At 46.0% G+C, this 26,664-nt stretch overlaps 3 protein-coding genes across 3 annotated transcripts in view; 2 read left to right on the top strand and 1 right to left on the bottom strand.

Moving 5' to 3' along the window:
- Window positions 1-26,664, bottom strand: part of LOC140119963 (uncharacterized) — a 1,020,783-nt gene that overhangs the window by 759,700 nt on the left and 234,419 nt on the right. The gene's annotated exons all lie outside the window — the stretch shown is intronic.
- The window catches only part of LOC140119780 (uncharacterized), a 272,257-nt gene that overhangs the window by 241,041 nt on the left and 4,552 nt on the right, over window positions 1-26,664 (top strand). The gene's annotated exons all lie outside the window — the stretch shown is intronic.
- Window positions 9,759-26,375, top strand: LOC140119952 (oocyte zinc finger protein XlCOF29-like). Its single transcript, XM_072139388.1, has 5 exons — window positions 9,759-9,918; window positions 22,615-22,734; window positions 25,309-25,434; window positions 25,547-25,984; window positions 26,086-26,375. The coding sequence occupies exons 4-5, from the start codon at window positions 25,832-25,834 to the stop codon at window positions 26,305-26,307; spliced, it is 375 nt and encodes a 124-aa protein (XP_071995489.1). The 5' UTR covers window positions 9,759-9,918; window positions 22,615-22,734; window positions 25,309-25,434; window positions 25,547-25,831; the 3' UTR covers window positions 26,308-26,375.

Raw genomic sequence — 26,664 nt, forward strand, 5'->3', positions numbered from 1 at the left:
CTGTATGTATTATATGGTATATGGGGGCACACTGTATGTATTATATGGTATATGGCGGCACGCTGTATGTATTATATGGTATATGGCGGCACGCTGTATGTATTATATGGTATATGGGGGCACACTGTATGTATTATATGGTATATGGCGGCACGCTGTATGTATTATGTGGTATATGGGGGCACAGTGTATGTATTATATGGTATATGGCGGCACGCTGTATGTATTATATGGTATATGGGGGCACACTGTATGTATTATGTGGTATATGGGGGCACGCTGTATGTATTATATGTAGAGATGAGCGAGCACTAAAATGCTCGGGTACTCGTTATTCGAGACAAACTTTTCCCGATGCTCGAGTGCTCGTTTCGAGTAACGAGCCCCTTTGAAGTCAATGGGAGACTCGAGCATTTTTCAAGGGGACCAAGGCTCTGCACAGGGAAGCTTGGCCAAACACCTGGGAACCTCAGAAAAGGATGGAAACACCACGGAAATGGACAGGAAACAGCAGGGGCAGCATGCATGGATGCCTCTGAGGCTGCTTAATCGCACCATTATGCCAAAATTATGGGCAACAGCATGGCCATGACAGAGTGACCGAATGAGGCTAGATAGCATCTAAAACATGCAATAATTGACCCTGACAATATAGGGGACGGCATGCAGAGGCAGCGGCAGCAGTGGCAGACTAGAGAGTGTCATGGCGACATACCCTAAATGGACTCAGGTTTCACCAAAGGAGGTGAAATGATTTCCTATGTGAACAAAAGGTTGTCGGTATATTTAGTCGATAACACAGCATGGTGGCGACATAGTGACCAAGTTCCATAACGTATCTGGTGAAACACCCGAAAAATGAGCCTGACACAGCTCTTTTGATAAGGGGACGACATGTGGAGGCAGCCATGGAGACAACTTCCATGATTAAGAGCGACAGTATGGGGCATTCATATTGCGCTGCTATGATTGCAACTTCAGGTCTCCAGCATGGCGGCGACAGATGGGCCGCGTTCCACTATGTATCTGGTGAAACACCTGAAAATTCTGCCTGACACAGCTCGTTTGATAAGGGGACGATGTATGGAGGCAGTGAACTAGTAGTAGATTAAAGGTGCTGCAGTTAAAACTATGTTAGTTGGATCTTGAGATGGAGCTGGCGCTCCGCTGCCAGGCGAGCTTTCGCCAATCCAAGCCCCTGTCTCTAGGCTACTCCCCAAACAGCACTTCTAAGAACCTTTTGTATAAGATCAAGTGTAGTAGCGTTCTTATAAGTTTAGGATATGGCGGGTGAGGGGAATGTAAACAGATGCGCAAGAAGCGCTGAAATAATATTGGTAAATGATAAAAGTTTGCCAGTATATTTTGTGGATTACACAGCAGGGTGGCGACAAAGTTAACAAGTTTGATGTGGAAGCCATGAAAACAACCCAAAATTCTGCCTGACACACCTAGTTTGATAAGGGGACGATGTATGGAGGCAGCTATATGGACAACTTTTGGAGGTAGCAATGGAGACAACGTGTGGAGGCTGCTATGGAGACAATTTAATTTGGATAGTGCCTGTATGTGGCAGTCCAAAAAAGTTTTCAAACCAGAGGAGCAGGTAGGTGGCCCTCCAGAAAAATGAAATAGATTGAGTGCCTGTATGTGGCAGTCCAAAAAAGTTTTCAAACCAGAGGAGCAGGTAGGTGGCCCTCCAGAAAAATGAAATAGATTGAGTGCCTGTATGTGGCAGTCCAAAAAAGTTTTCAAACCAGAGGAGCAGGTAGGTGGCCCTCCAGAAAAATGAAATAGATTGAGTGCCTGTATGTGGCAGTCCAAAAAGGTTTTCAAACCAGAGGAGCAGGTAGGTGGCCCTCCAGAAAAATGAAATAGATTGAGTGCCTGTATGTGGCAGTCCAATAAAGTTTTCAAACCAGAGGAGCAGGTAGGTGGCCCTCCAGAAAAATTGAATAGATTGAGTGCCTGTATGTGGCAGTCCCAAAAATTGTTTAAAACAGAGGACCGGGTAGGTGACCCTCCAGAAAAATTAAATGCATAAAGTACTATAGCTAGAGCCAGTGGGCATTGTCAAAAAATAGCCAGTTTCCTCTGCTTTAGTGTACAAAGAGGAGGAGAAGGAGGACAATGAGGAGGAGGAGTGCATAAATTATTCAGGTTGAGCTTCCTTCACCTGGTGGAGATTGGAAATTATGAGAAATCCATGCTTTATTCATCTTAATAAGCGTCAGCCTGTCAGCGCTGTCAGTCGACAGGCGTGTACGCTTATCGGTGATGATGCCACCAGCTGCACTGAAAACCCGCTCGGACAACACGCTAGCGGCAGGGCAGGCAAGAACCTCCAAGGCGTACAGCGCCAGTTCGTGCCACATGTCCAGCTTTGAAACCCAGTAGTTGTAGGGAGCTGTGTGATCATTTAGGACGATGGTATGGTCAGCTACGTACTCCCTCACCATCTTTCTGTAAAGATCAGCCCTACTCTGCCGAGACTGGGGACAGGTGACAGTGTCTTGCTGGGGTGACATAAAGCTGGCAAAAGCCTTGTAAAGCGTACCCTTGCCAGTGCTGGACAAGCTGCCAGCTCGCCTACTCTCCCTCGCTACTTGTCCCGCAGAACTACGCACTCTGCCGCTAGCGCTGTCAGAAGGGAAATACTGTTTCAGCTTGTGCACCAGGGCCTGCTGGTATTCATGCATTCGCACACTCCTTTCCTCTCCAGGGATGAGAGTGGAAAGATTTTGCTTGTACCGTGGGTCCAGGAGAGTGAATACCCAGTAATCGGTGCTGGAATAAATTCTTTGAACGCGAGGGTCACGGGATAGGCAGCCTAGCATGAAATCTGCCATATGCGCCAGAGTCCCAAAGCGCAAGAATTCACTCCCCTCACTGGCCTGACTCTCCATTTCCTCCTCCTCCAACTCCTCTTCTTCTGCCCATACACGCTGAACAGTGAAGGACTGAACAATGGTCCCCTCTTCTGTCTCGCCAACATTCTCCTCCTCTTCCTCCTCATCCTCCTCCACCTCCTCCGATATGCGCTGAGAAACAGACCTGAGGGTGCTTTGGCTATCAACAAGGGAATCTTCTTCCCCCGTCTCTTGTGACGAGCGCAAAGCTTCCGACTTCATGCTGACCAGAGAGTTTTTCAACAGACCAAGCAGCGGGATGGTGAGGCTGATGATGGCGGCATCGCCACTGACCATCTGTGTTGACTCCTCAAAGTTACTCAGCACCTGACAGATATCAGACATCCACGTCCACTCCTCATTGTAGACTTGAGGAAGCTGACTGACCTGACTACCAGTTCTGGTGGAAGTTGACATCTGGCAGTCTACAATCGCTCTGCGCTGCTGGTAAACTCTGGATAACATGGTTAGTGTTGAATTCCACCTCGTGGGCACGTCGCACAACAGTCGGTGAGCGGGCAGTTGGAGGCGGCGCTGCGCTGCCCTGAGAGTGGCAGCATCTGTGCTGGATTTCCTGAAATGCGCACAGATGCGGCGCACCTTCGTGAGCAAATCAGACAGATTGGGGTATGTCTTGAGGAAACGCTGAACTATGAGATTTAACACATGGGCCAGGCATGGCACATGTGTCAGTCTGCCGAGTTGCAGAGCTGCCACCAGGTTACGGCCGTTGTCACACACAACCATTCCTGGCTTCAGGTTCAGCGGTGCCAGCCAGCTTAGCGATGGCACTGCTGCTGTGCCTAGAGCTACCGACTGATGGCGCCATGCCCACGGATGGTAGTTCAGAGGAGGAGGTGGAGGAGGGGTGGGAGGAGGAGGAGGCATAGTAGGCCTTTGAGACCTGGACCGAGGTAGGCCCCGCAATCCTCGGCGTCGGCAGTATATGACCATCCCCAGGGTCAGACTCGGTCCCAGCCTCCACCAAGTTAACCCAATGTGCCGTCAGCGATATATAGTGGCCCTGCCCGGCAGCACTCGTCCACGTGTCCGTGGTCAGGTGGACCTTGTCAGAAACGGCATTGGTCAGGGCACGGAGGATGTTCTCTGACACGTGCTTGTGCAGGGCTGGGACGGCACATCGGGAAAAGTAGTGGCGGCTGGGGACTGAATACTGAGGGGCGGCCGCCGCCATGAGGTTTCGAAAGGCCTCGGTCTCTACCAGCCTATAGGGCAGCATCTCCAGGCTAAGCAACTTGGAGATGTGGACGTTGAGGGCTTGGGCGTGTGGGTGGGTTGCGCTATACATCCTTTTGCGCTCCAGCGTCTGGGGTATGGAGAGCTGAACGCTGGTGGATGCTGTGGAGGATCGTGGAGGCGAAGATGGGGTTTTCGCACGGGAGGTGTTTGGGCCGGGGTCCTGGGCATGGGGCTGAGTAGCAGATGACACAGGGGAAGGAGCAGTGGTGTGCCCGGTCGGAGGTGAACGGGCTTGGTGCCATTGAGTGGGGTGTTTAGCATTCAGATGCCTGCGCATACTGGTGGTAGTTAAGCTAGTAGTGGTGGAACCCCTGCTGATCCTGGTTTGGCAAAGGTTGCACACCACAGTCCGTCGGTCATCCGGTGTTTCTTTAAAGAACCTCCAGACTTCTGAAAATCTAGCCCTCGCCACGGGAGCTTGACTACGGGCAACATTTGGCGCTGATGCACCAGCTCTGGCCCTGCCTCTCCGTCTGGCCCCACCACTGCCTCTTCTAACCTGTTCTGCTATAGGACTCGCCTTCGTCTCAGAAGCACTGTGTTCACCCGGCCTATCAACCCAGCTTGGGTCTGTCACCTCATCATCCTCCGATCCCTCAGTCTGCTCCCCCCTCGGACTTCCTGCCCTGACAACAACTTCACCACTGTCTGACAACTGTGTCTCCTCATCGTCCGACACCTTTTTACACACTTCTTCCACTACGTGAATAATGTCATCATCACCCACAGACTGCGACTGGTGGAAAACCTGGGCATCGGAAAATAGCTCAGCAGCAGGACAAGTGGTTTGTGACTGTGGGAAGGGTCCAGAAAACAGTTCCTCAGAGTATGCCGGTTCAAATGCCAAATTTTGGTGGGAGGGGGCAGACTGGGGGGAAGGAGGCTGAGGTGGAGGAGGTGGAGAAGCTGGAGGAGTGCCGATTTCGGTGACATGGGTGGACTGCGTGGAAGACTGACTGGTGGACAAATGGCTAGAAGCATTGTACGCAATCCACGACATCACCTCTTCGCACTGTTCTGGCCTCAACAGTGCTCTACCACGAATCCCAGTAACTTGAGACATGATGAACCTAGGGAGTGTACCTCTGCGGCGTTCCCCTGCTCCCCCATCAGCAGGTGGTGTCTCACCCCGCCCAGGACCACGGCCTCTGACCCCTGCAGTAGTTGGACGCCCACGTCCACGCCCTCTACCCCTAGCCCTCGGGTTAAACATTTTCCAAATTAAAGTGTAAACTTGAAAAAAAAAATTTTTTGTGTTTATTTTTTTTGGGTTTTTTATTTTTATTAACAAAACGATGCTATCCTATTGCTATGGCTAGTTTCTAACCTACACTGACAGCACACAACTGGATTTTGTGCTGTGCCTGATGAGTTTGAGCTATAAAATGAAATAAAGGTAAAAAAAAAAAAAAATCAGCAGACTCTGCCTAATTCTACTCAAACCCCTAATAAATTTTCCCACTTTGGTGTTTGAGGTTGATATGCGTGTCACTAAGAGCTAAACACAATGGTCGCAGGTCTCCCAGCAAATTCCTCACAGTATGGTACTAGCTGCACTACTAGTGCCAGCAAGCCCAGCCACAAGCAAACAAAAAAAAGGAAAATATAACCCTATTGTAGGCCTAAGTAAGCCGTTGGGGTTCTCCTATGGCTATTTTGTAGCCTACAATGAGAGCACACTGCTTTGCAAGATGAGTTTGAGTTTAAAATGAAATAAAGATAAAAAAAAAATATTAAATCAGCAGACTCTGCCTAATTCTAATCAAACCGCTAATAAATTGTCCCACTTTGGTGTTTGAGGTGGATATGTGCGTCACTAAGAGCTAAACACAACGGTAGCAAGTCCCCCTGCAAATTCCTCACAATATGGTACTAGCTGCACTACTAATGCCAGCAAGCCCAGCCACAAGCAAATAAAAAAAAAAAAAGTATAACGTTATTGTAGCCCTAAGAAGGGCTGTTGGGTTCTTGTAGAATCACTCCTGCCTAACAGTAAGCTAATAGAACACCCTAACGCTTTCCCTGACCAGCAGCAGCTCTCTCCCTAGCGGCATCCAGACACAGAATGATCCGAGCAGCGCGGGCAGGGGCTAGTCCAGTGATGGGCAACCTTTTGAGCTTGGTGTGTCAAAATTCGCCAAAAAACCGAGCATAACTCGGGTGGTGTGTCACCTTGACAAAAAAACATATTTTTGTGATATTTATAGTTTAAATAACAAATATGTATACTATTTAACTTCTAGGGTACTTTAACCGTGGATTGTCTGATTGATCCTACCATGTACTGCCATACAATCAGACAGGTGTGAAATTGCTTAGTAACCTGCAAACTTTCAGTCACGAAAGTGCACAGGTTATAGCGAGGGTGCAGGCGCCGCTGCCCACATTTCCTTCATGCCCTCTTGGCATGGAGAAGGTGTGCGGAGCAAAATAATCGCAATGTCTGGCGATTTGCAAGGCGTTGCAATTATTTCAGGGCTTGTACGTCACAAAACTGACACACAAGCCCTGATGACTGTCTTCTATCATACAGTGCACTGACCTTACTCACTGTATGATGGGAGTGGTTGTCCTCCCTCATCCCTGCTCTGGAGCTGGTCAGTGTAGAGGTGGCAGCTGCTGGGACATCACACAAGCCAGCAGCAATGTGGCCTCTGACTGTGTTGCCACCCTCCCCCCTCCACAACTATCAGGAGCTGCAGAGGAGCCTCCTGGGTGTATGGCAGGGTCACCTCTCCTGCTGTGCCCTGTGCTGATACCTGTGCTGACTGGAGACACTAGGCACAGCTCACACATGGGGAGGGGCCGGCCTGGGGGAGGAGGAGGAGGGGGGAGTGCTGGAAGCTCAGTGCAATCTCTCAGCCTCCCGGCTACTGCACCTGATCATGTAGGATGAAACTTAACTCTCAGGCAGCCGTGTGTCAGTGAAAATGGCTACGTGTGTCAGCACTGACACGCGTGTCATAGGTTAGCCATCACTGGGCTAGTCTATCCCAGGGTCACCTGATCTGGCCAGCCAACCACTGCTATCTACGTGTAAGGGTACCACGTCATGCTGGGTGGAGTGCAGAGTCTCCTGGCTTGTGATTGGCTCTGTTTCTGGCCGCCAAAAAGCAAAACGGCGGGAGCTGCCATTTTCTCGAGCGGGCGAAGTATTCGTCCGAGCAACGAGCAGTTTCGAGTACGCTAATGCTCGAACGAGCATCAAGCTCGGACGAGTGTGTTCGCTCATCTCTATTCAGCAGTCCCATGACTGACATCATGCTCCGAACTTCAGGAGATCTGGTCATGATGTCCCTGAAGGCAGGACCATAAGTACAGTGGATTTGGTGTTCTGAGGCAGGGAAAGCTTGGCTTCATAAAACCAATTTACATCTCACCGGGCGGGCACACGTTTGGCGCCACGGAGAGTAGGAGGGTTGACATGGCGCTGTAACACGGGAAAAATAGGACATCCCCATGTACGGAGCGGTATGGTGCTGCATGTGTGGCCATTGGGGACGTATGTATGTCCCGATGCTTGCAGCCATATATACGCCCCCCCCCCCCCCCTACGGTCATGTGCATGTAAAGTTGATTTTCTAGATGATGCCACCACGCTGGACCATGAAAGAAATCTGACCTAGAAGCTGTTCAGCTTTCTGCCAACATACTGGTAGTGGTTTGTAAAGCCAATTCCTGATGACAGGTTCCCTTTAAGCTGCAAGCGTGTTTCCACCATTTCATCTGGTGTGAGAAACAGGAAAAGAAAGACAGGACAGTAAGTGACATTTACTGCTGGGTCTCACCCCTCTCATCTAGTAGGTACAACGATACACACCTCAGCACATGTTGTGACCTGTTAAAGCAAGGCCCAGCCATAATATATCACTACAACTACATACACAATGCAGGTGTTATAGGTCCCTGTTACCAAAGTCCTTTCAACCAAAGTTTCTTTCCTGCGTTTGCCCGATCTCCCAGTCACAATCTTTGCATTTATCCTTAATTAATAGTAAAAAGCTTTGTCCTTTGACAATGAAATCTAAAAAAATGTGAAAAACAATTACCGTTTATACTCGAGCATAAGCTGAATTTTTCAGCACAAAAACTGTTCCGTAAAAACCTAACTTGCCTAATACTCAAGTTTATAAGAAAAAAATAATACTGTACTCACCTTTCCGATGCCCCCCACAGGTCCTCTTCTTGCTTTGGTTGCTTCGGCTCCTTCTTCAGGTCCCTGCAAGTTGCTGGTACCCACACAATTGCTGGAGCCAGAGACTCACAAACAATGACGTCGGCATGAGCCTGACATCACAGTGTATGCCAGCCACCCGCAGGGACCCAGGGATGGGGATGGGGCATTAGAAGCAAGAAGAGGACCCGCGGGGGGGGGGGGGGGTTAGGCTTGGCACATACACTGTGATGTCAGGCACAGGCGGGCTATATACTGGGGGCATGGGCTGGCAGGCTATGTACTGGAAGGCCGGGGTTGGCTTTATACTCGGGGGGCAGGTGCTGGCAGGTTATGCACTGGTGGGCAGGGGGCTGGCTATACACTGGGGGGGCAGGGGCTGGCAGGCTATATACAGGGGGCATGGGCTGGCAGGCTATGTACTGGGAGGCACTGGCTGGCTTTATACTCGGGGGGCAGGGGCTGGCAGGTTATGCACTGGTGGGCAGGGGGCTGGCTATACACTGGGGGGCAGGCGCTGGCAGGCTATATACTGGAGGGCTTGGGCTGGCTATATATTGGGGGGAAGGCCAGCTATATACTGGGGGGGAAGAGGTCTGACTAGCTATATACTGGGGGAAAGGGATTGGCTATATACTGACTGGAGGCTCTGACCAATGCATTTCCCACCCTAGGCATATACTCGAATCAATAGGTTTTCCCAGGTTTTGTGTTAAAATTAGTTACCTCAACTTATACTCGGGTCGGCTTATAGTTGAGAATGTAGAGTAATAAAATTTTATATTTAAGAAAAAAAATAAAGTCTAAAAACAAAATGTTGCAAAAAACATAGAAAAATACAAAAAAATCTCCATCGTTTTAAAAATAAAAAAATGAAATCCCACACATTTTGTACCTTACACTTTAGACATTGAAAACTTTTTTGGCGCTTAAAGGATGGTAATGCAAAAAGATTTTTTTCCTCAAAACTATTTAATAATGCAAAGGAAGGTACTGTAGTTTTTAAAATAAAACCCTATACATCTGGTATGGCTGTATGCGTATTAAAACTGTTTAATGAATTTAGGTCTTACAATAAAGGCAGAAAAATGTAATACAAGTTCACCGGTATTATATATAAAACCCAATTTTGTCATATTAAAAAAATACATTTTGTCCCAAAAAAAACCCCGTACAACTAGAGTGACAGAAAAATAAAAAAAGTTACAGCTTGTAGAAAAACAGAAAAATGGCCTGGTCGGTAACATGGAAAATAGGAGCTAACATGAGGAGGCACATTTACTGACCCGTTCACAGAATGTCGGAAAAAACGTTAAAAAGTGCGAGATCCGCAAACCCTAAGTAAATGAGCCCCAAGGAGTTGGACACTCTAAAATAAATAGATCTCCTTCCTTACCCAGCCCCTTATCCATGTGAGCTGCAGGATTACGTCAGGGGCTGTAAAACACTAACCACCAGAGCAGACGCCTTCCTTATCTTGTGATTTCTGTGTCTTCATCTTCCTCAAAGAGCCGAATACATTACTGCCTGCACTGCGCGCACTTCATCAGGGGTGACTGTACCTACAGGAATAAGGTAAGTCTTTATATTCCCTCACTCTTACCATATTAGTAACTGTTGTGGGGCGTTATGATTAAAATATAGTGTGTATAATATTTTGAGGAGGTCAAAGTCTGACCAGTTGTGGTGTGAAAGCTATATCAGAGCACAGTGTGGGGCATAGTTGTTATACAGGAGATACTATACTATATACAGTATTGTTTCAGAGCACAGTGTGGGGCATAGTTGTTATACAGGAGATACTATACTATATACAGTGTTGTTTCAGAGCACAGTGTGGGAGATAGTTGTTATACAGGAGATATTATACTATATACAGTGCTGTATCAGAGCACAGTGTGGGACATAGTTGTTATACAGGAGATACTATACTATATACAGTGTTGTTTCAGAGCACAGTGTGGGACATAGTTGTTATACAGGAGATACTATACTATATACAGTGCTGTATCAGAGCACAGTGTGGGGCATAGTTGTTATACAGGAGATACTATACTATATACAGTGCTGTATCAGAGCACAGTGTGGGACATAGTTGCTATACAGGAGATAATATACTATATACAGTGTTGTTTCAGAGCACAGTGTGGGACATAGTTGTTATACAGGAGATAATATACTATATACAGTGCTGTATCAGAGCACAGTGTGGGGCATAGTTGTTATACAGGAGATACTATACTATATACAGTGCTGTATCAGAGCACAGTGTGGGACATAGTTGCTATACAGGAGATAATATACTATATACAGTGTTGTTTCAGAGCACAGTGTGGGACATAGTTGCTATACAGGAGATACTATACTATATACAGTGTTGTTTCAGAGCACAGTGTGGGACATAGTTGCTATACAGGAGATAATATACTATATACAGTGTTGTTTCAGAGCACAGTGTGGGACATAGTTGTTATACAGGAGATACTATACTATATACAGTGCTGTATCAGAGCACAGTGTGGGACATAGTTGTTATGTAGGAGATAGTATACTATATACAGTATTGTATCAGAGCACAGTGTGGGACATAGTTGTTATACAGGAGATACTATACTATATACAGTGTTGTTTCAGAGCACAGTGTGGGACATAGTTGTTATACAGGAGATACTATAATATATACAGTGTTGTTTCAGAGCACAGTGTGGGACATAGTTGTTATACAGGAGATACTATACTATATACAGTGTTGTTTCAGAGCACAGTGTGGGGCATAGTTGTTATATAGGATATACTATACTATATACAGTGTTGTTTCAGAGCACAGTGTGGGGCATAGTTGTTATGCAGGAGATACTATCAGGTGTACACAGCCTCACAGCTGCCTGAGGCGAATTATAGGAACTCGACTCCCCACCCCCTCCCCGAACGGTCAAAGAGTTATATACTGTGCTTAGTGCTAATAATGAATTGGGGAACCCACAGATCATAGAATTGATAGAGGAGTCAGTGTCACATGCTCCCCGCCATATAATGTGCCCGCTCTCATTCCAAAAGGCCCCCTTTCCTGATAGTGCTTTAGTGTTGTTTGTCTAAAAAGAAGGGTCTACAGAAAAGGAGACAGTATAACACCCCTATTTCTTTATCCCACACACATCTATAATGTCCCCTGGTCTTTGGCCTTTTCAATATGAGGAAAAAAACTATACATAATATACTACTATACATACTGTATATACACCTACTACTATACATACTGTATATACCTACTACTATACATACTGTATATACCTACTACTATACATACTGTATATACACACTACTATATATACTGTATATACCTACTACTATACATACTGTACATACCTACTACTATACATACTGTATATACCTCCTACTATACATACTGTATATACACACTACTATACATACTGTATATACCTACTACTATACATACTGTATATACCTACTACTATACATACTGTATATACCTACTACTATAAATACTGTATATACACACTACTATATATACTGTATATACCTACTACTATACATACTGTATATACCTACTACTATACATACTGTATATACCTACTACTATACATACTGTATATACACACTACTATATATACTGTATATACCTACTACTATACATACTGTATATACCTACTACTATACATACTGTATATACCTACTACTATAAATACTGTATATACACACTACTATATATACTGTATATACCTACTACTATACATACTGTATATACCTACTACTATACATACTGTATATACCTACTATACATACTGTATATACCTACTACTATACATACTGTATATACCTACTACTATACATACTGTATATATCTACTACTATACATACTGTATATACATACTACTATACATACTGTCTATACCTACTACTATGCATACTGTATAAAGATACTACTATACATACTGTATATACCTACATGATACATAATGTATATACCTACTACTATACATCCTGCATATACCTACTACTATACATATTGTATATACCTACTACTATGCATACTCTATACAGATACTACTAAACATACTGTATATACCTACACGATACATACTGTACATATCCACTACTATACATTTATACATACTGTATATACATACTACTTTACCTACTGTATATACCTACTATACATACTGTACATACATAGTAATATACATACTGTATATATACCTACTACTATAAATTATTGTATATACCTACTACTATGCATACTGATACTGTGTTTCCCTGGCTTTCTGCTGGTGGCTGGGCTGTGGTTAGGGATAGTATAAGAGTTACCCCTGGTGTCCCGGGCTTTCTGCTGGTGGTTTGGCTGTGGTTATGGATAGTATAAGAGTTACCCCTGTTGTCCCGGCTTTCTGCTGGTGGCTGGGCTGTGGTTAGGGATAGTATAAGAGTTACCCCTGGTTACCTGGGCTTCTGCTGTTGGCTGGGCTGTGGTTAGGGATAGTATAAGAGTTACCCCTGGTTACCTGGGCTTCTGCTGTTGGCTGGGCTGTGGTTAGGGATAGTATAAGAGTTACCCCTGTTGTTCCGGGCTTTATGCTGGTGGCTGGGCCGTGGTTAGGGATAGTATAAGAGTTACCCCTGGTGTCCTGGGCTTTCTGCTGGTGGCTGGGCTGTGGTTAGGGATAGTATAAGAGTTACCCCTGGTTACCTGGGCTTCTGCTGTTGGCTGGGCTGTGGTTAGGGATAGTATAAGAGTTACCCCTGTTGTTCCGGGCTTTATGCTGGTGGCTGGGCCGTGGTTAGGGATAGTATAAGAGTTACCCCTGGTGTCCTGGGCTTTCTGCTGGTGGCTGGGCTGTGGTTAGGGATAGTATAAGAGTTACCCCTGGTTACCTGGGCTTCTGCTGTTGGCTGGGCTGTGGTTAGGGATAGTATAAGAGTTACCCCTGTTGTTCCGGGCTTTATGCTGGTGGCTGGGCCGTGGTTAGGGATAGTATAAGAGTTACCCCTGGTGTCCTGGGCTTTCTGCTGGTGGCTGGGCTGTGGTTAGGGATAGTATGAGAGTTACCCCTGGTTACCCGGGTTTTTGCTGGTGGCTGGGCAGTGGTTTGGATATAGTATAAGGGTTACCCCTGGATTCCAGGGCTTCTGCTGGTGGCTGGGCTGTGGTTAGGGATAGTATAAGAGTTGCCCCTGGTGTCCCGGGCTTTCTGCTGGTGGCTGGGCTGTGGTAAGGGATAGTATAAGGGTTACCCCTGGTTTCCCGGGCTTTCTGCAGGTGGCTGGGCTGTGGTTAGGGATAGTATAAGCGTTATCCCTGTTTCCCGGGCTTTCTGCTGGTGGCTGGGCTGTGGTTAGGGATAGTATAAGAATTACCCCTGGTTTCCAGGGCTTTCTGCTGTTGGCTGGGCTGTGGTTAGGGATAGTATAAGAGTTACCCATGTTGTTCCGGGCTTTATGCTGGTGGCTGGGCCGTGGTTAGGGATAGTGTAAGAGTTACCCCTGGTGTCCTGGGCTTTCTGCTGGTGGCTGGGCTGTGGTTAGGGATAGTATGAGAGTTACCCCTGGTTACCTGGGTTTTTGCGGGTGGCTGGGCTGTGGTTTGGATATAGTATAAGGGTTACCCCTGGTTTCCCGGGCTTCTGTTGGTGGCTGGGCTGTGGTTAGGGATAGTATAAGAGTTGCCCCTGGTGTCCCGGGCTTTCTGCTGGTGGCTGGGCTGTGGTAAGGGATAGTATAAGGGTTACCCCTGGTTTCCCGGGCTTTCTGCAGGTGGCTGGGCTGTGGTTAGGGATAGTATAAGCGTTATCCCTGTTTCCCGGGCTTTCTGCTGGTGGCTGGGCTGTGGTTAGGGATAGTATAAGAGTTACCCCTGTTGTTCCGGGCTTTATGCTGTTCGCTGGGCTGTGGTTAGGGATGTAACTGTTCGCACTGTATACCAATCTTCGAATAAGGAAATGCTGAAAACCTACAAGAACTGATGACAATAACCCCACACTCTTGCGTCCCGCACCAGATAGACAAGTCACACCTGGCTCTCTGACCCTATAGATATAACAGCAGTGGCGTAACAACCACCGTAGCAGCCGTAGCGAGTGCTACGGGGCCCGGGCACAGGGGGGCCCGCGAAGGACGGGGAAAGTAAACTTTCCAGGAAGCCAGAGCGCTGGTATTGACAGCCGGCAGAATTATACTTTGCTAATGATATGTCTCCGGGTCCGTCCCACTACTTCCCCTGACTCCAGGCCTCATACCAGGTGGGCAGAGAGGTAGTGGGACGGGCCCAGGCAGGCACATCATTAGCAAGGTATAATTCCTGCTGGTCCCTGTACCTACCCTGAATGAAAAGCTCGGCTGGCCCGTGCGCTCGCCTCACGTGCTGCCGGCACCTTGCGTCCGTCCCCCGCCGGCGGCACTGAGCTTTGGCTCCCCTGCCGGCCTGCATCAAACTCCCGCATGCCGACCGGCCAGCACCACTTTCCAGCCGGGCACTGTGCTCCTGCCCGTCAATGTGCTCCCGCCCTCCATTCCCCACATATTTCCACTCCCGGTTCCCCTTGCGCTCCCGTGTCAACCCCGCTCTGCTCCCATTTCAATCCTGCTCCGCTCCTGTCTCCCCCTCGGCTCCCGGCCCCGACCGCCCCCGCTCAAGCTCCATATCCCCCCCCCCTCACCGGCTACCGGTATCAAGTCTTTCCGCTCCCGGCTCCCTCCCATGTCAACTCCGCTCTGCTCCCATTTCAATCCTGCTCCGCTCCTGTGTCCTCCTTCCCCCTCGGCTCCCGGCCCCGACCGCCCCTGCTCAAGCTCCATATCCCCCCCCTCACCGGCTATCGGTATCAAGTCTTTCCGCTCCCGGCTCCCTCCCATGTCAACTCCGCTCTGCTCCCATTTCAATCCTGCTCCGCTCCTGTGTCCCCCTTCGGCTCCCGGCCCCGACCGCCCCCGCTCAAGCTCCAGGCTCCATATCCCCCCCTCACCGGCTATCAAGTCTTCCCGCTCCCGGCTCCCCCACCGCTGCAGGACAAGGTGCCGAGAGAGAGGTAAGGTTACTTTATCTTCGTATATGTATATGTATATGTGTGTTTATCTGGACCAATTTTTTACATGCTTTGCGCTATATAAATAAATAATAATTATTATTATATATGTATATATGTGTGTATCAGTGTATATATGTATATGTGTGTGTGTTTATGCTGTATGTATATGCAACATTTGTGATATTTATCAGGGCTTTTATTTTGTACCTCATGGCGGTATTCTGTATGCATTTTATATTACATGGTGCTATGCTGTATGCATTTTATAATACCTGACGTTACGTTGTATGCATGTTATACTACCTGACGTTACGCTGTATGCATGTTATACTACCTGACGTTACGCTGTATGCATGTTATACCACATGGCGGTATGCTATATGCATTTTAAATTACATGGCGGTAAACTGTATGCATTTTATATTACATGGCAGGACGCTGTATGCGAGGGGGCGGGGGGGCGTCTCTCTATGCATTTTATACCACATGGCGGTACGCTGTATGCATTTTATACCACATGGCGGTACGCTGTATGCATTTTACACTACATGGCGGTACGCTGTATGCATTTTATACTACATGGCGATATGCTGTATGCATTTTATACCACATGGCGGTACGCTGTATGCATTTTATACCACATGGCGGTACGCTGTATGCATTTTACACTACATGGCGATACGCTGTATGCATTTTACACTACATGGCGATACGCTGTATGCATTTTATACTACATGGCGATACGCTGTATGCATTTTATACTACATGGCGATACGCTGTATGCATTTTATACTACATGGCGATACGCTGTATGCATGTTATACTACATGGCGGTATGCTAAATGCATTTTAAATTACATGGCGGTAAACTGTATGCATTTTATATTACATGGCAGGACGCTGTATGCGAGGGGGCGGGGGGGCGTCTCTCTATGCATTTTATACCACATGGCGGTACGCTGTATGCATTTTATACCACATGGCGGTACGCTGTATGCATTTTACACTACATGGCGGTACGCTGTATGCATTTTATACTACATGGCGATATGCTGTATGCATTTTATACCACATGGCGGTACGCTGTATGCATTTTATACCACATGGCGGTACGCTGTATGCATTTTACACTACATGGCGATACGCTGTATGCATTTTACACTACATGGCGATACGCTGTATGCATTTTATACTACATGGCGATACGCTGTATGCATTTTATACTACATGGCGATACGCTGTATGCATTTTATACTACATGGCGATACGCTGTATGCATGTTATACTACATGGCGGTATGCTAAATGCATTTTAAATTACATGGCGGTAAACTGTATGCATGTTATACTACATGGCGATACGCTGTATGCATTTTATACTACATGGCGATACGCTGTATGCATGTTATACTACATGGCGGTATGCTAAATGCATTTTAAATTACATGGCGGTAAACTGTATGCATGTTATACTACATGGCGATACGCTGTATGCATTTTATACTACATGGCGATACGCTGTATGCATTTTATACTACATGGCGATACGCTGTATGCATTTTATACTACATGGCGATACGCTGCATGCATTTTACACTACATGGCGATACGCTGTATGCATGTTATACTACATGGCGGTATGCTAAATGCATTTTAAATTACATGGCGGTAAACTGTATGCATGTTATACTACATGGCGATACGCTGTATGCATTTTATATTACATGGCAGGACGCTGTATACATGGGCGGGGGGGGGGCGTCTCTCTATGGCTCGCCTAAGTCAGCAGACAGTCTAGGTACACCCCTGAAACCCACCGAGTGACATCCGAGCTGAGCTGAAGGTGGGTAAGTAAAATTACTGCATGTGTGTGTATATGTGTATATCTGTGTGTATGTGTGTGTGTATGTTGAGTATAGACTGGATGTGTTAATGTATGTATGCTGTATATCTGTGTGTATGCTGTATACACTGGATGCATGTGTATATATGCTGTATATGTGTATGTATCCTGTGTATACTGGATGTGTGTATATATATGCTGTATATCTGTGTGTATGTTGTGTATATACTGGATGTGTGTGTATATATGCTGTATATCTGTGTGTTTACTTTATATACCGGATGTATGTGTATATATACTTTATATCTGTGTGTATGCTGTATATACTGGATGCGTGTGTATATGCTGTATATGTGTGTGTATGCTGTATATACTGGATGCGTGTGTATGCTGTATATACTGGATGTGTGTGTATGTATGCTGTATATACTGGATGTGTGTGTATGCTGTATATCTGTGTGTATGTTGTGTATATACTGGATGCATGTGTATATATGCTGTATATCTGTGTGTGTGCTTATATGCTGTATATGTGTGTATATATATATATGTGTGTGTGTGTGTGTGTGTGTGTGTGTGTATATATATATATATATATATATGGGAATGGGGCCCCATTCAATGGTCTGCTATGGGGCCCAGCCTCTGCTAGTTACGCCCCTGTATCGCCCCTGTATAACAGTACATAAGCTGAGAGCTCTCCCACACTAGAAGGTTAGTCAGTGACTACAATACTGATCTGACACAGGAAGAAGTAGCATCTAGTACCTCACAGGGGACATCCAGAACCATCTTAAAATCTGGTATCAGAAATTTCTGGCATATGTGTTCTGGGAAGCAGATCCCCCGCACTGCACCCCTAAAAATACCACAGTTACTTATAGTGTAATGTCACCTGGATAAAACAATGTCATACACACTGCCCCCCCCTCCAGATTTTTATAAGGCCCCCCATACACACTGCCACCCCCTCTCCATATTTTATTAAGGCCCCCCATGCACACTGCCATTCCCCTCCATATTTTATTAAGGCCCTTCCCTCATACACACTGCCATTCCCACCCACTCCATATTTTATTAGGGCCTCTTGCACACTGCCACCCCCCAATATTTTATTAAGGCCCTCCATGCACACTGACGTTCCCTCCTCCTTATTCTATTAAGGCCCCCCATGCACACTGCCACCCCCCATTCATGTTTTATTAAGGTCCCTACCCCATACACATTGACATCCCCCCCTCCATATTTTATTAAGGCCGTCTCCTCCATATTTTATTAAGGTCCCCCATGCACACTGCCCCCCCTCCATATTTTATTAAAGGACATGTACCAGCAGGATGAAGGATTGTAAACCAATCACACTGACATACTGGTGTTTGCCCCCTCTGGCAGTATCTGCTCTTCTTCTAGCTTCTTATGCCCTGGTTTTTACCAAAAAGGCTTTTAGAAATTATGCAAATGAGCCTGAGGGGCTTCAGGATCCATAGGTGTTAATGGAGCCTGGAGCCCCTCAGGTTTATTTGCACGATATTTAAAGCCTTTATTTTCTTAAAACCAGCGCATAAGAAGCTCAAAGAAGTTCAGATCCTGGCAGAGGGGGCACACACCAGTATGTCAGTGTGCTTGGTTTACAATCCTTCATCCTGCTGGTAGATGTCCTTTCAGGTCCCTCCCTCCATATTTTATTAAGGCCCCGCCCCATACACATTGCCACCCCCTCTTCATATTTTATTAAGTCCCCCTCCCCTCCATATTTTATAAATCCCCCTTTCATATTTTATTAAGGCCCCCCTCCTCCCCTCCATATTTTATTAACCCTGCACCCTCCCCTCCATATTTTCTTAAGGCCCCCCTCTCCTCCATATTTTCTTAAGGCCCTCTCCATCCCCTCCATATTTTATTAAGGCCCCCACCTCCCTCCCCTCTATATTTTACTAAGGCCCCTCTCCCTCTCATCCATATTTTATTAAGGCACCCCACCCTCCCCTCCATATTTTATTAAGATCCCCCTCCCTCCCCTCCATATTTAATTAAGGTCACCCCCCCCCCCTCCATATTTAATCAGGGTCACCCTCCCTCCCCTCCATATTTTATTAAGACCCCCCTCCCTTCCCTCCATATTTAATTAAGGTACCCCCCCCACCTCTCCTCCATATTTTAAGGCCCCCTCGCGGGCCGAGCACTTTCCATAGCCGGCAAGTCTTTGCTGCATACTGCAGCAAAGGCTTACCGGTAACACCCGCGATCGGGTGTTTTCTCCCCGATCGCCGCCGGCAGTGCTGCCGATGGCTTCAAAAAGATGGCGGCGCAATGGCGCGGTTCGTCGCTCCCCGATGACGTCACGGGGAGCGGTGATCCTTCGCCATGGTAGCCTCAGGTGTTCCGAATACCCGAGGCTACTTCGTTTTAACCCATTCTTTACAATGTGCTAATTGCACATTGTAATGGATGGGGAGTAAAATCCCCATATACTGCCATACTGCAGTATGGCAGTATATGGTAGGATTGATCAGACTACCTAGGGTTAAAGTACCCTAGGGAGTCTGAAAAATAGTAAAATTAAAAATTAAAAAAAAGTTAAAAAAAAAAAATTATAAGAAAAAAATCTAAAAATTCAAATCACCCCCCTTTCCCTAGAACTGATATAAATAAACAGTAAAAATCATAAACACATTAGGTATCGCCGCATCCGAAAATGTCCGATCTATCAAAATATAATAATGGTTTTTCACTGCGTTTAACCCCGTAACGGAAAATAGCGTCCAAAGTTGAAAATGGCTTTTTTTTGCCATTTTGAAAAATATAAAAAAAATTATTAAAAATTGATCAAAAGCCATCAAAATTCGCAAAAAATGACACCACCCACAACTCCGTACACCAAAGTATGAAAAAGTTATTGGCGCCAGAAGATGGCAAAATTTAAAAAAAAATTTGTACAGGAGGTTTTATTTTTTTAAATGTATGAAAACATTATAAAACCTATACAAATTTGGTATCCATGTACGGTAATCGTAGCAACCCAAAGAATAAAGTAGACATGTCATTTGGGGCGCTCAGTGAAAGCTGTAAAATCTAAGCCCACAAGAAAACACCACATATGTGTTTTTTCACCATTTTCACTGCATTTGGAATTTTTTTCACGCTTCCCAGTACACGGCATGGAATATTAAATTTTACCATTATTGGTAAACGGCATCTTTTTCCTGAGATGTCTTCCCATGTATACATATATATGCACATTTCCATGCATTTCCATGAAATATGCTTTCATTGGAACATAATAAAGTAAGAAGTTTCCGGATAACAGTCTCCTGAAGCGCTGATAATTCTTCTAAGAACTTTCTATGGGTGATATTATAACTTTACATACTACAATAGTAACTGGGTGAAGGCGCCCTTTCTCCACTCCTCTGCGTACTCCCTAACCTCCAGATGTACGGTGGCCGGTTACCTTGTTGCCGAACCAATGTTACTACTTTTTCTTTAACTTTATTGCTCTCTTGACACCACTCGATCCGGTTGGTTACTGTTCTATGTATTTGTTGGGGGAGAGGTTTATGTGATTGCTGCTTTTGTGCAGAAGTTATCACATATGACGAATAATTGCATAAAGATGTATGTTGTTATCTCTAAAGTACCATATATACTCGAGTATAAGCCTAGTTTTTCAGCACAAAAAAATGTGCAGAAAACCCAAACTCGGCTATATATAAAAAAAAAATCAAAACTGACCTTTCCGGCTTCCCCCACTGCTGGCTATATACTGGGGCAGGGGGATGGCTATATACTGGGGCAGGGGCTGCTGGCTATATACTGGGGCAGGGGGCTGGCTTTATACTGGGGCAGGGGCTGCTGGCTATATACTGGGGCAGGGGGCTGGCTTTATACTGGGGCAGGGGCTGCTGGCTATATACTGGGGCAGGGGGCTGGCTATATACTGGGGCAGGGGGCTGGCTATATACTGGGGGATATGGGCTGGCAGGCTATATACTGGGGGACAGGTGCTGGCTATACACTATGGGGCAGGGTCCGGCAGGCTATATAATGGGGAGGCTGTGACCAATGCATTTCCCACCCTCGGCTTATACTCGAGTCAATAGGTTTTCCCGGGTTTTTGTGGTAACATTAGGGGCCTCGGCTTATACTTGGGTCGGCTTATACTCGAGTATATACGGTACCTCAGATAATGCTCCTTGTTTTGTGATTCTGTATTGTTTCATTTCTGTGCCAAAAAAGGTAGTGTCCTGTAGTACTTCCAGATTCTACAGAAAACTTGGTTACTTCATGCCTAGTATTCAAAAACTGTAGCTGTATGACACTACCCTTCCACAAGAGGAAGACATCGTCCATATATCTTAACCTTTTAAGGCCAAGACATGTTAACGAGCGACCTAAAGCTTGTACCAATCAGAATATTAGAGGAACTAGGGGCCACAGATGAGCCCAAACTAGTTCCCTTGTAGTTGAAGGTAGAACCTAAAATAGTTCTAAGATCTAACAAAGTCATAATAAACTGAATCCGAGGGTCATTTCTTACTGCCGACATTCCCTCATTGTATGGTATATAGGCTTTTGTCTTTGAGTTATGTCACATCTACCACATCAGCAAATTTCCATCTTCTCTCCCTATAACCTACACTGTAAATATATTTCACCCACCCCCAACAAAAAAAAAAAAAGAAAGAAATGAAAAAAATAAAAATAAATAAAAAATCAAAAAAAATTCTGAATCTATATATATATAAGTGGCTGTAAAATCAAATCCACCCTCGACACGATTATATGGATTTTATGGCTTTTATGGATTTTCGGGAGGTATAGGTATAGAATGGGGAACTGAGGGCGTCTATTAAATAAAGCTGTAAATAACTCCTTAGATATCAACTAATCTGTAAGGGCTTCAGTGAGCACTTCCAGAAAATGTTTGGAGTGGATTGTTGTAAGGTCTAACGGACTTTTGAAGGACTACTAATGCACTTTACACTTTACATTTTGTATACAAATGCTTTGATAAAGAAAGATATTTTACATGATGTATCGAGCTTTTGTGGATATCTGGTTGTCTGCATGTGTGGTGGAGGTGTCCAAGGACCTCCTTATCCTATTCTGAATCTGCTTCAGTGAAATTGGGTCTGCTGTATTCATTTGTACGGATTGGGGACATGTGTAATGCAATGATGAACAGGACAGAACATGACATGTGCCCCCCCCCCCCCCCCTTGCTGTGTATCCTACAGTATATTTTCATCACATCTGGAATACCGGATTCGGTGGCATACCGGGTGTGCATCACCGGTCTTTTGTCAGTCCTATGTATTAGTGCCTGTAGTGCCTTTGTTTCTCCAAGAGAGGTCGGCATTATTCCTTTTTGGTCTTTTTTTTCTCTCAGAGTCTGCAGGGAGTGACGTTACTCTGAGCTGTGGACTGCAGTTTCCGGAAACAGGCCTACCGGCAGCAGCTCCGCTCCCAGGGCTGAATCCTCCATTCATCTGAGAAAGACAAGACAATGGTTAGTATCTTCTGTTTGATGTACACTTGTGGGTAGGTTGCTTCCAGCATGACCCTCCCCCGGAGCAAGGTGAATGCCAGTCTACACCTACTGGGCCACATTTACTAAAATCAGTCTGTTCTAGGTGCAGTTTGCTTGTGTATAGTGCAGAGGAAACCAGATTCAGGATTTCTGGTGCCCGTTACTGGATCTGTTACTATTTTGGCAATATGGAGGCGCATTGATATAATGGACAATATTTCTATATTAGCTACTGTGGTGGGCACTGTTACTGTACTGACTACTTGACTCAAACATTGACCCAGCACTTAGGGAGAGAACAGAACCTGCTTGAATTTTATTTGGGGCGTGTAAAGAGGCGGCGCTAACTTTTGTTAGGGATCCTGGTTCGGCCACTAGGGAGCATTGGTTATATTTGTGCTGTGATTAGGGTCTTGTAGGGTATTATATTTACTAAACAATATTATTTTGAAGTAGGGAACCCGTCTGGCAAGTGTTGGGTGGTTTAAAAAAAAAAAAGATTCTTCTTCCTCTCTGGTGCTGCGTATCTGTTCTCCGGATGGTACGTCTGATTCTTCCTCTGATGGGATTATCTCTAAATTTGCTAACTTTAATAATGCGCTATATATATATGTGTTCGGATTTTCCCATATCCCTGCTGATCTCTTCCATTATTTGGATGATCTAGTATTCCCTGCTGTTTGTCTTGACAATTATATTATTACAACAATAGTAAATTTCATGCCTAAAAGTGAGGCTCCTATGTACCAGGGGCTTTTGAACATGACAGATAACCAGCCTCATGATACTGTCACGGGTGCTCATGTGCCCCTATGAACACGATGGCGCTTGTGCTTCTCACCAGTCCTGGCTCCTGATCCCGGTCTTCAGGCCGCATGTGCACGTCCCCGTCTCCTAAGGCGCGCCAGCTTCAGAAAATGTAAAGAACTAGTGCAACGTTAATTGGCGCCTCCCATTTCCCAGAATTCTATATAAACCTGCCTCTCCCTGCCGGATCTTCGTGCCTTGTCCTTAGAGAAAGCTTTGTCTCATGCCCTGCACTGTTATTGTGATTTCCCGTTGTGACCCCTGTTCTGTTCCTGACTACGCTCCTCTGCTGCCTGCCCTGACCTATTGCTACGTCACGGTAATGTTGCAGGGGAGACGACAGACACACGTGCTGGATTGAATCATAAACTTTACTGAAGGAATAATGGATACAGAAAATATCCATATAATGCAGATAATGATGTATCAGATAATGGTTTTGCTTTAGTCTCACTGCAGGAATGAGGGTCTTTCTTCAGCCGCTCCCTTTCCGCCCACACTGTCCGAAGACCCCACCTGCAGACTGCCCTTTTCTGGTTTTCACCACCAGAGTTCTTGGCCCAGTGCTTCCTCTTCTTATTACTTAGCCAGGAGCACACAGCCAGACAATCACACCTGCCTCTTACTGGCTCCTCTGACCTCTCACACTCAATCACTTCCTTTTCCTGCTCCTTCCAGAATCTCCTCTTCTGAACTCTGGTGCCATCTACTGGACAAAGATCCCCACTGCAGCCCCTTGTTACATCCCTGACTGTGATCCCGTGCTGCCCGGCCAGGCCTTCTGCCTGTCCCCGACTACGATTCTGCTCAAAGTCACTGTTCCTCACCTTGGCTGCCACCACGAACAAAGACGCACCTGTGGAACGACCTGGTGGTACCACGCCGCAGCATGTCCAACCCGCTTTGCAGTGGGGTCTGGTGAAAACCGGGTACCACATAGATTCTGGTCCCATGTGTCGACTTACTTCATTGTCCGCGATGGTCCAGTGGGTTCACTACCCCTGAAGCCTGACATATACTTCCAATATGGTTCTTTTAGAACCTGGAAAAGCTCCGGAAGAATGTGGTTCTTACCGGATGATTTCACTCCACCATAGTGATCAAAAAGAACTTACCAAACTTCTGGCAAATCGCCTTCGGAGGGCGGAGATCATGCACCCTAAGCTCCGATTGACACAGGTGGTGACCCAGGATTGATTCTGTAGAATGGTCTTATTTACTTGCGGTTTTAGAGTGATGGGCCACGTTTTATAAAATGGATTTTGATTTCTATACTGTATAACTCCTGCTTGGGTATGGGTAAATGGGTTGCTTTAAACCTTCCATTTGTCTCCACAGAGAAACCTGGCAGCAGTGCCCCCTTTTGCAACTTTTCAGAGTCCGTAGGTCTTAGAGATAACAGGGTCAGCATATGGCTTTATATATGGCTAATCCATCGCCACACTTCCTAGGGCTATCTCCATTATTATTGTTGGCCACTTGCTACTGTATATTGAGACAATGGGGCTAATTTACTATAAGGGTCCTGTGGCAACATTTTTGCCGGGTTTCGTTGGAGAGTCCGGATCGGGGATCGCGACTCGGACGCGTAAGTAAATGTGCCCAATTATCTGTATTCTTCTATACACTCCAGCGAAATTTTATGGTTCATTGAAATGTACTCTTTTATATGTTAATGAAGACTAGACTATTGTAAGATGTTCTTCCAAATTGAATTTATCTTCTGTCCTCCTCATTTTCGCTCAGATTATTTACAGACAGCAGCCTCACAGAGAGAATTTTGATTGAAGGATGAAGGTCCACCAAAGAGACCAGATGCATAGAAGGATCCTAGACCTCACCCTGGAGATGATCTCCTTGATAACCGGAGAGGTGAGAGTCTCCCAGGACACGGCTCTTATCTCTAGGAATAACAGCGGGAAATGACTGGAGAGGTGAAGGATTCTTAGGATCTATGTAGTGATCAGTGTCTCCCCATACACAGGATTACACAGTAGTGAAGAAGTCGTCTGGTGAGTGTGTGACCCCCCGTGTGTCAGGAGGATGGACCCAGAGCCCCATCACCGAGCCTCCACCTCATTCACTGATACATGAGCAGAAGATCCTAGAACTTACCTCCAGGATCACTGAGCTGCTGAGCGGAGAGGTGAGCGCTGCCGGGAATGCTGGGACATTGTACAATAACACAAGGGAGGTGTCTGGGTGATGACTGTGTCATTGTGGGTGTCAGGTTCCTATAAGGTGTCAGGACGTCACTGTCTATTTCTCCATGGAGGAGTGGGAGTATATAGAAGGACACAAGGATCAGTACAAGGACATCATGATGGTGAAGGGTCCACCAGGAATGGAGAAGGATAGAAACCAGATGGCTGCCAGGATCCTGAACCTAACCCTGGAGATCATCCCCTTAATAACAGGGGAGGTGAGTGACTCAGAGGACATCCCCATTCTCTCTATGAAATAATTTATTAAAATGAAAGATTATCCGGTTCTACGTATTGATCAGTGTTTTCTCATCCACAGGATTACACATTAATGAAGAAGTCGTCTGGTGAGTGTGTGACCCCCCGTGTGTCAGGAGGATGGATCCAGGGCCCCATCACCGAGCCTCCACCTCATTCACTGATACATGAGCAGAAGATCCTAGAACTTACCTCCAGGATCACTGAGCTGCTGAGCGGAGAGGTGAGTGCTGCTGGGAATGCTGGGACATTGTACAATAACACAAGGGAGGGGTCTGGGTGATGACTGTGTCATTGTGGGTGTCAGGTTCCTATAAGGTGTCAGGACGTCACTGTCTATTTCTCCATGGAGGAGTGGGAGTATATAGAAGGACACAAGGACCAGTACAAGGACATCATGATGGAGGACCACCAGCCCCTCACATCACCAGGTAGGTGGAAACCTTCCAGGAGTCACCTAGGCTCATCTATCATTGGATCATCACATATAGAAAATGTATTCTATGATTTTGTATATTTCCTATAGATGGATCCATTCAGAGAAATCCACTAGAGAGATGTCCCAGTCCTGAAAATTCTCAAGATTGTTCAAAGGATTCAAGGCAGAACGTCCCACAGGATCATCAGGTAGATGGAGTTG

This window comes from Engystomops pustulosus, chromosome 2 (genome assembly GCF_040894005.1).
Source record: "Engystomops pustulosus chromosome 2, aEngPut4.maternal, whole genome shotgun sequence".
In the NCBI taxonomy this organism is placed as follows: domain Eukaryota; kingdom Metazoa; phylum Chordata; class Amphibia; order Anura; family Leptodactylidae; genus Engystomops; species Engystomops pustulosus.

What these genes read in the sequence shown, in the direction of transcription:
- LOC140119952 (XM_072139388.1), top strand. Translation starts at nt 25,832, where the DNA reads ATGGAGGAGTGGGAGTATATAGAAGGACACAAGGATCAGTACAAGGAC. An exon ending in TCCCCTTAATAACAGGGGAG is followed by an intron (nt 25,985 to 26,085) that starts GTGAGTGACTCA and finishes TCTCATCCACAG; the next exon opens with GATTACACATTAATGAAGAA.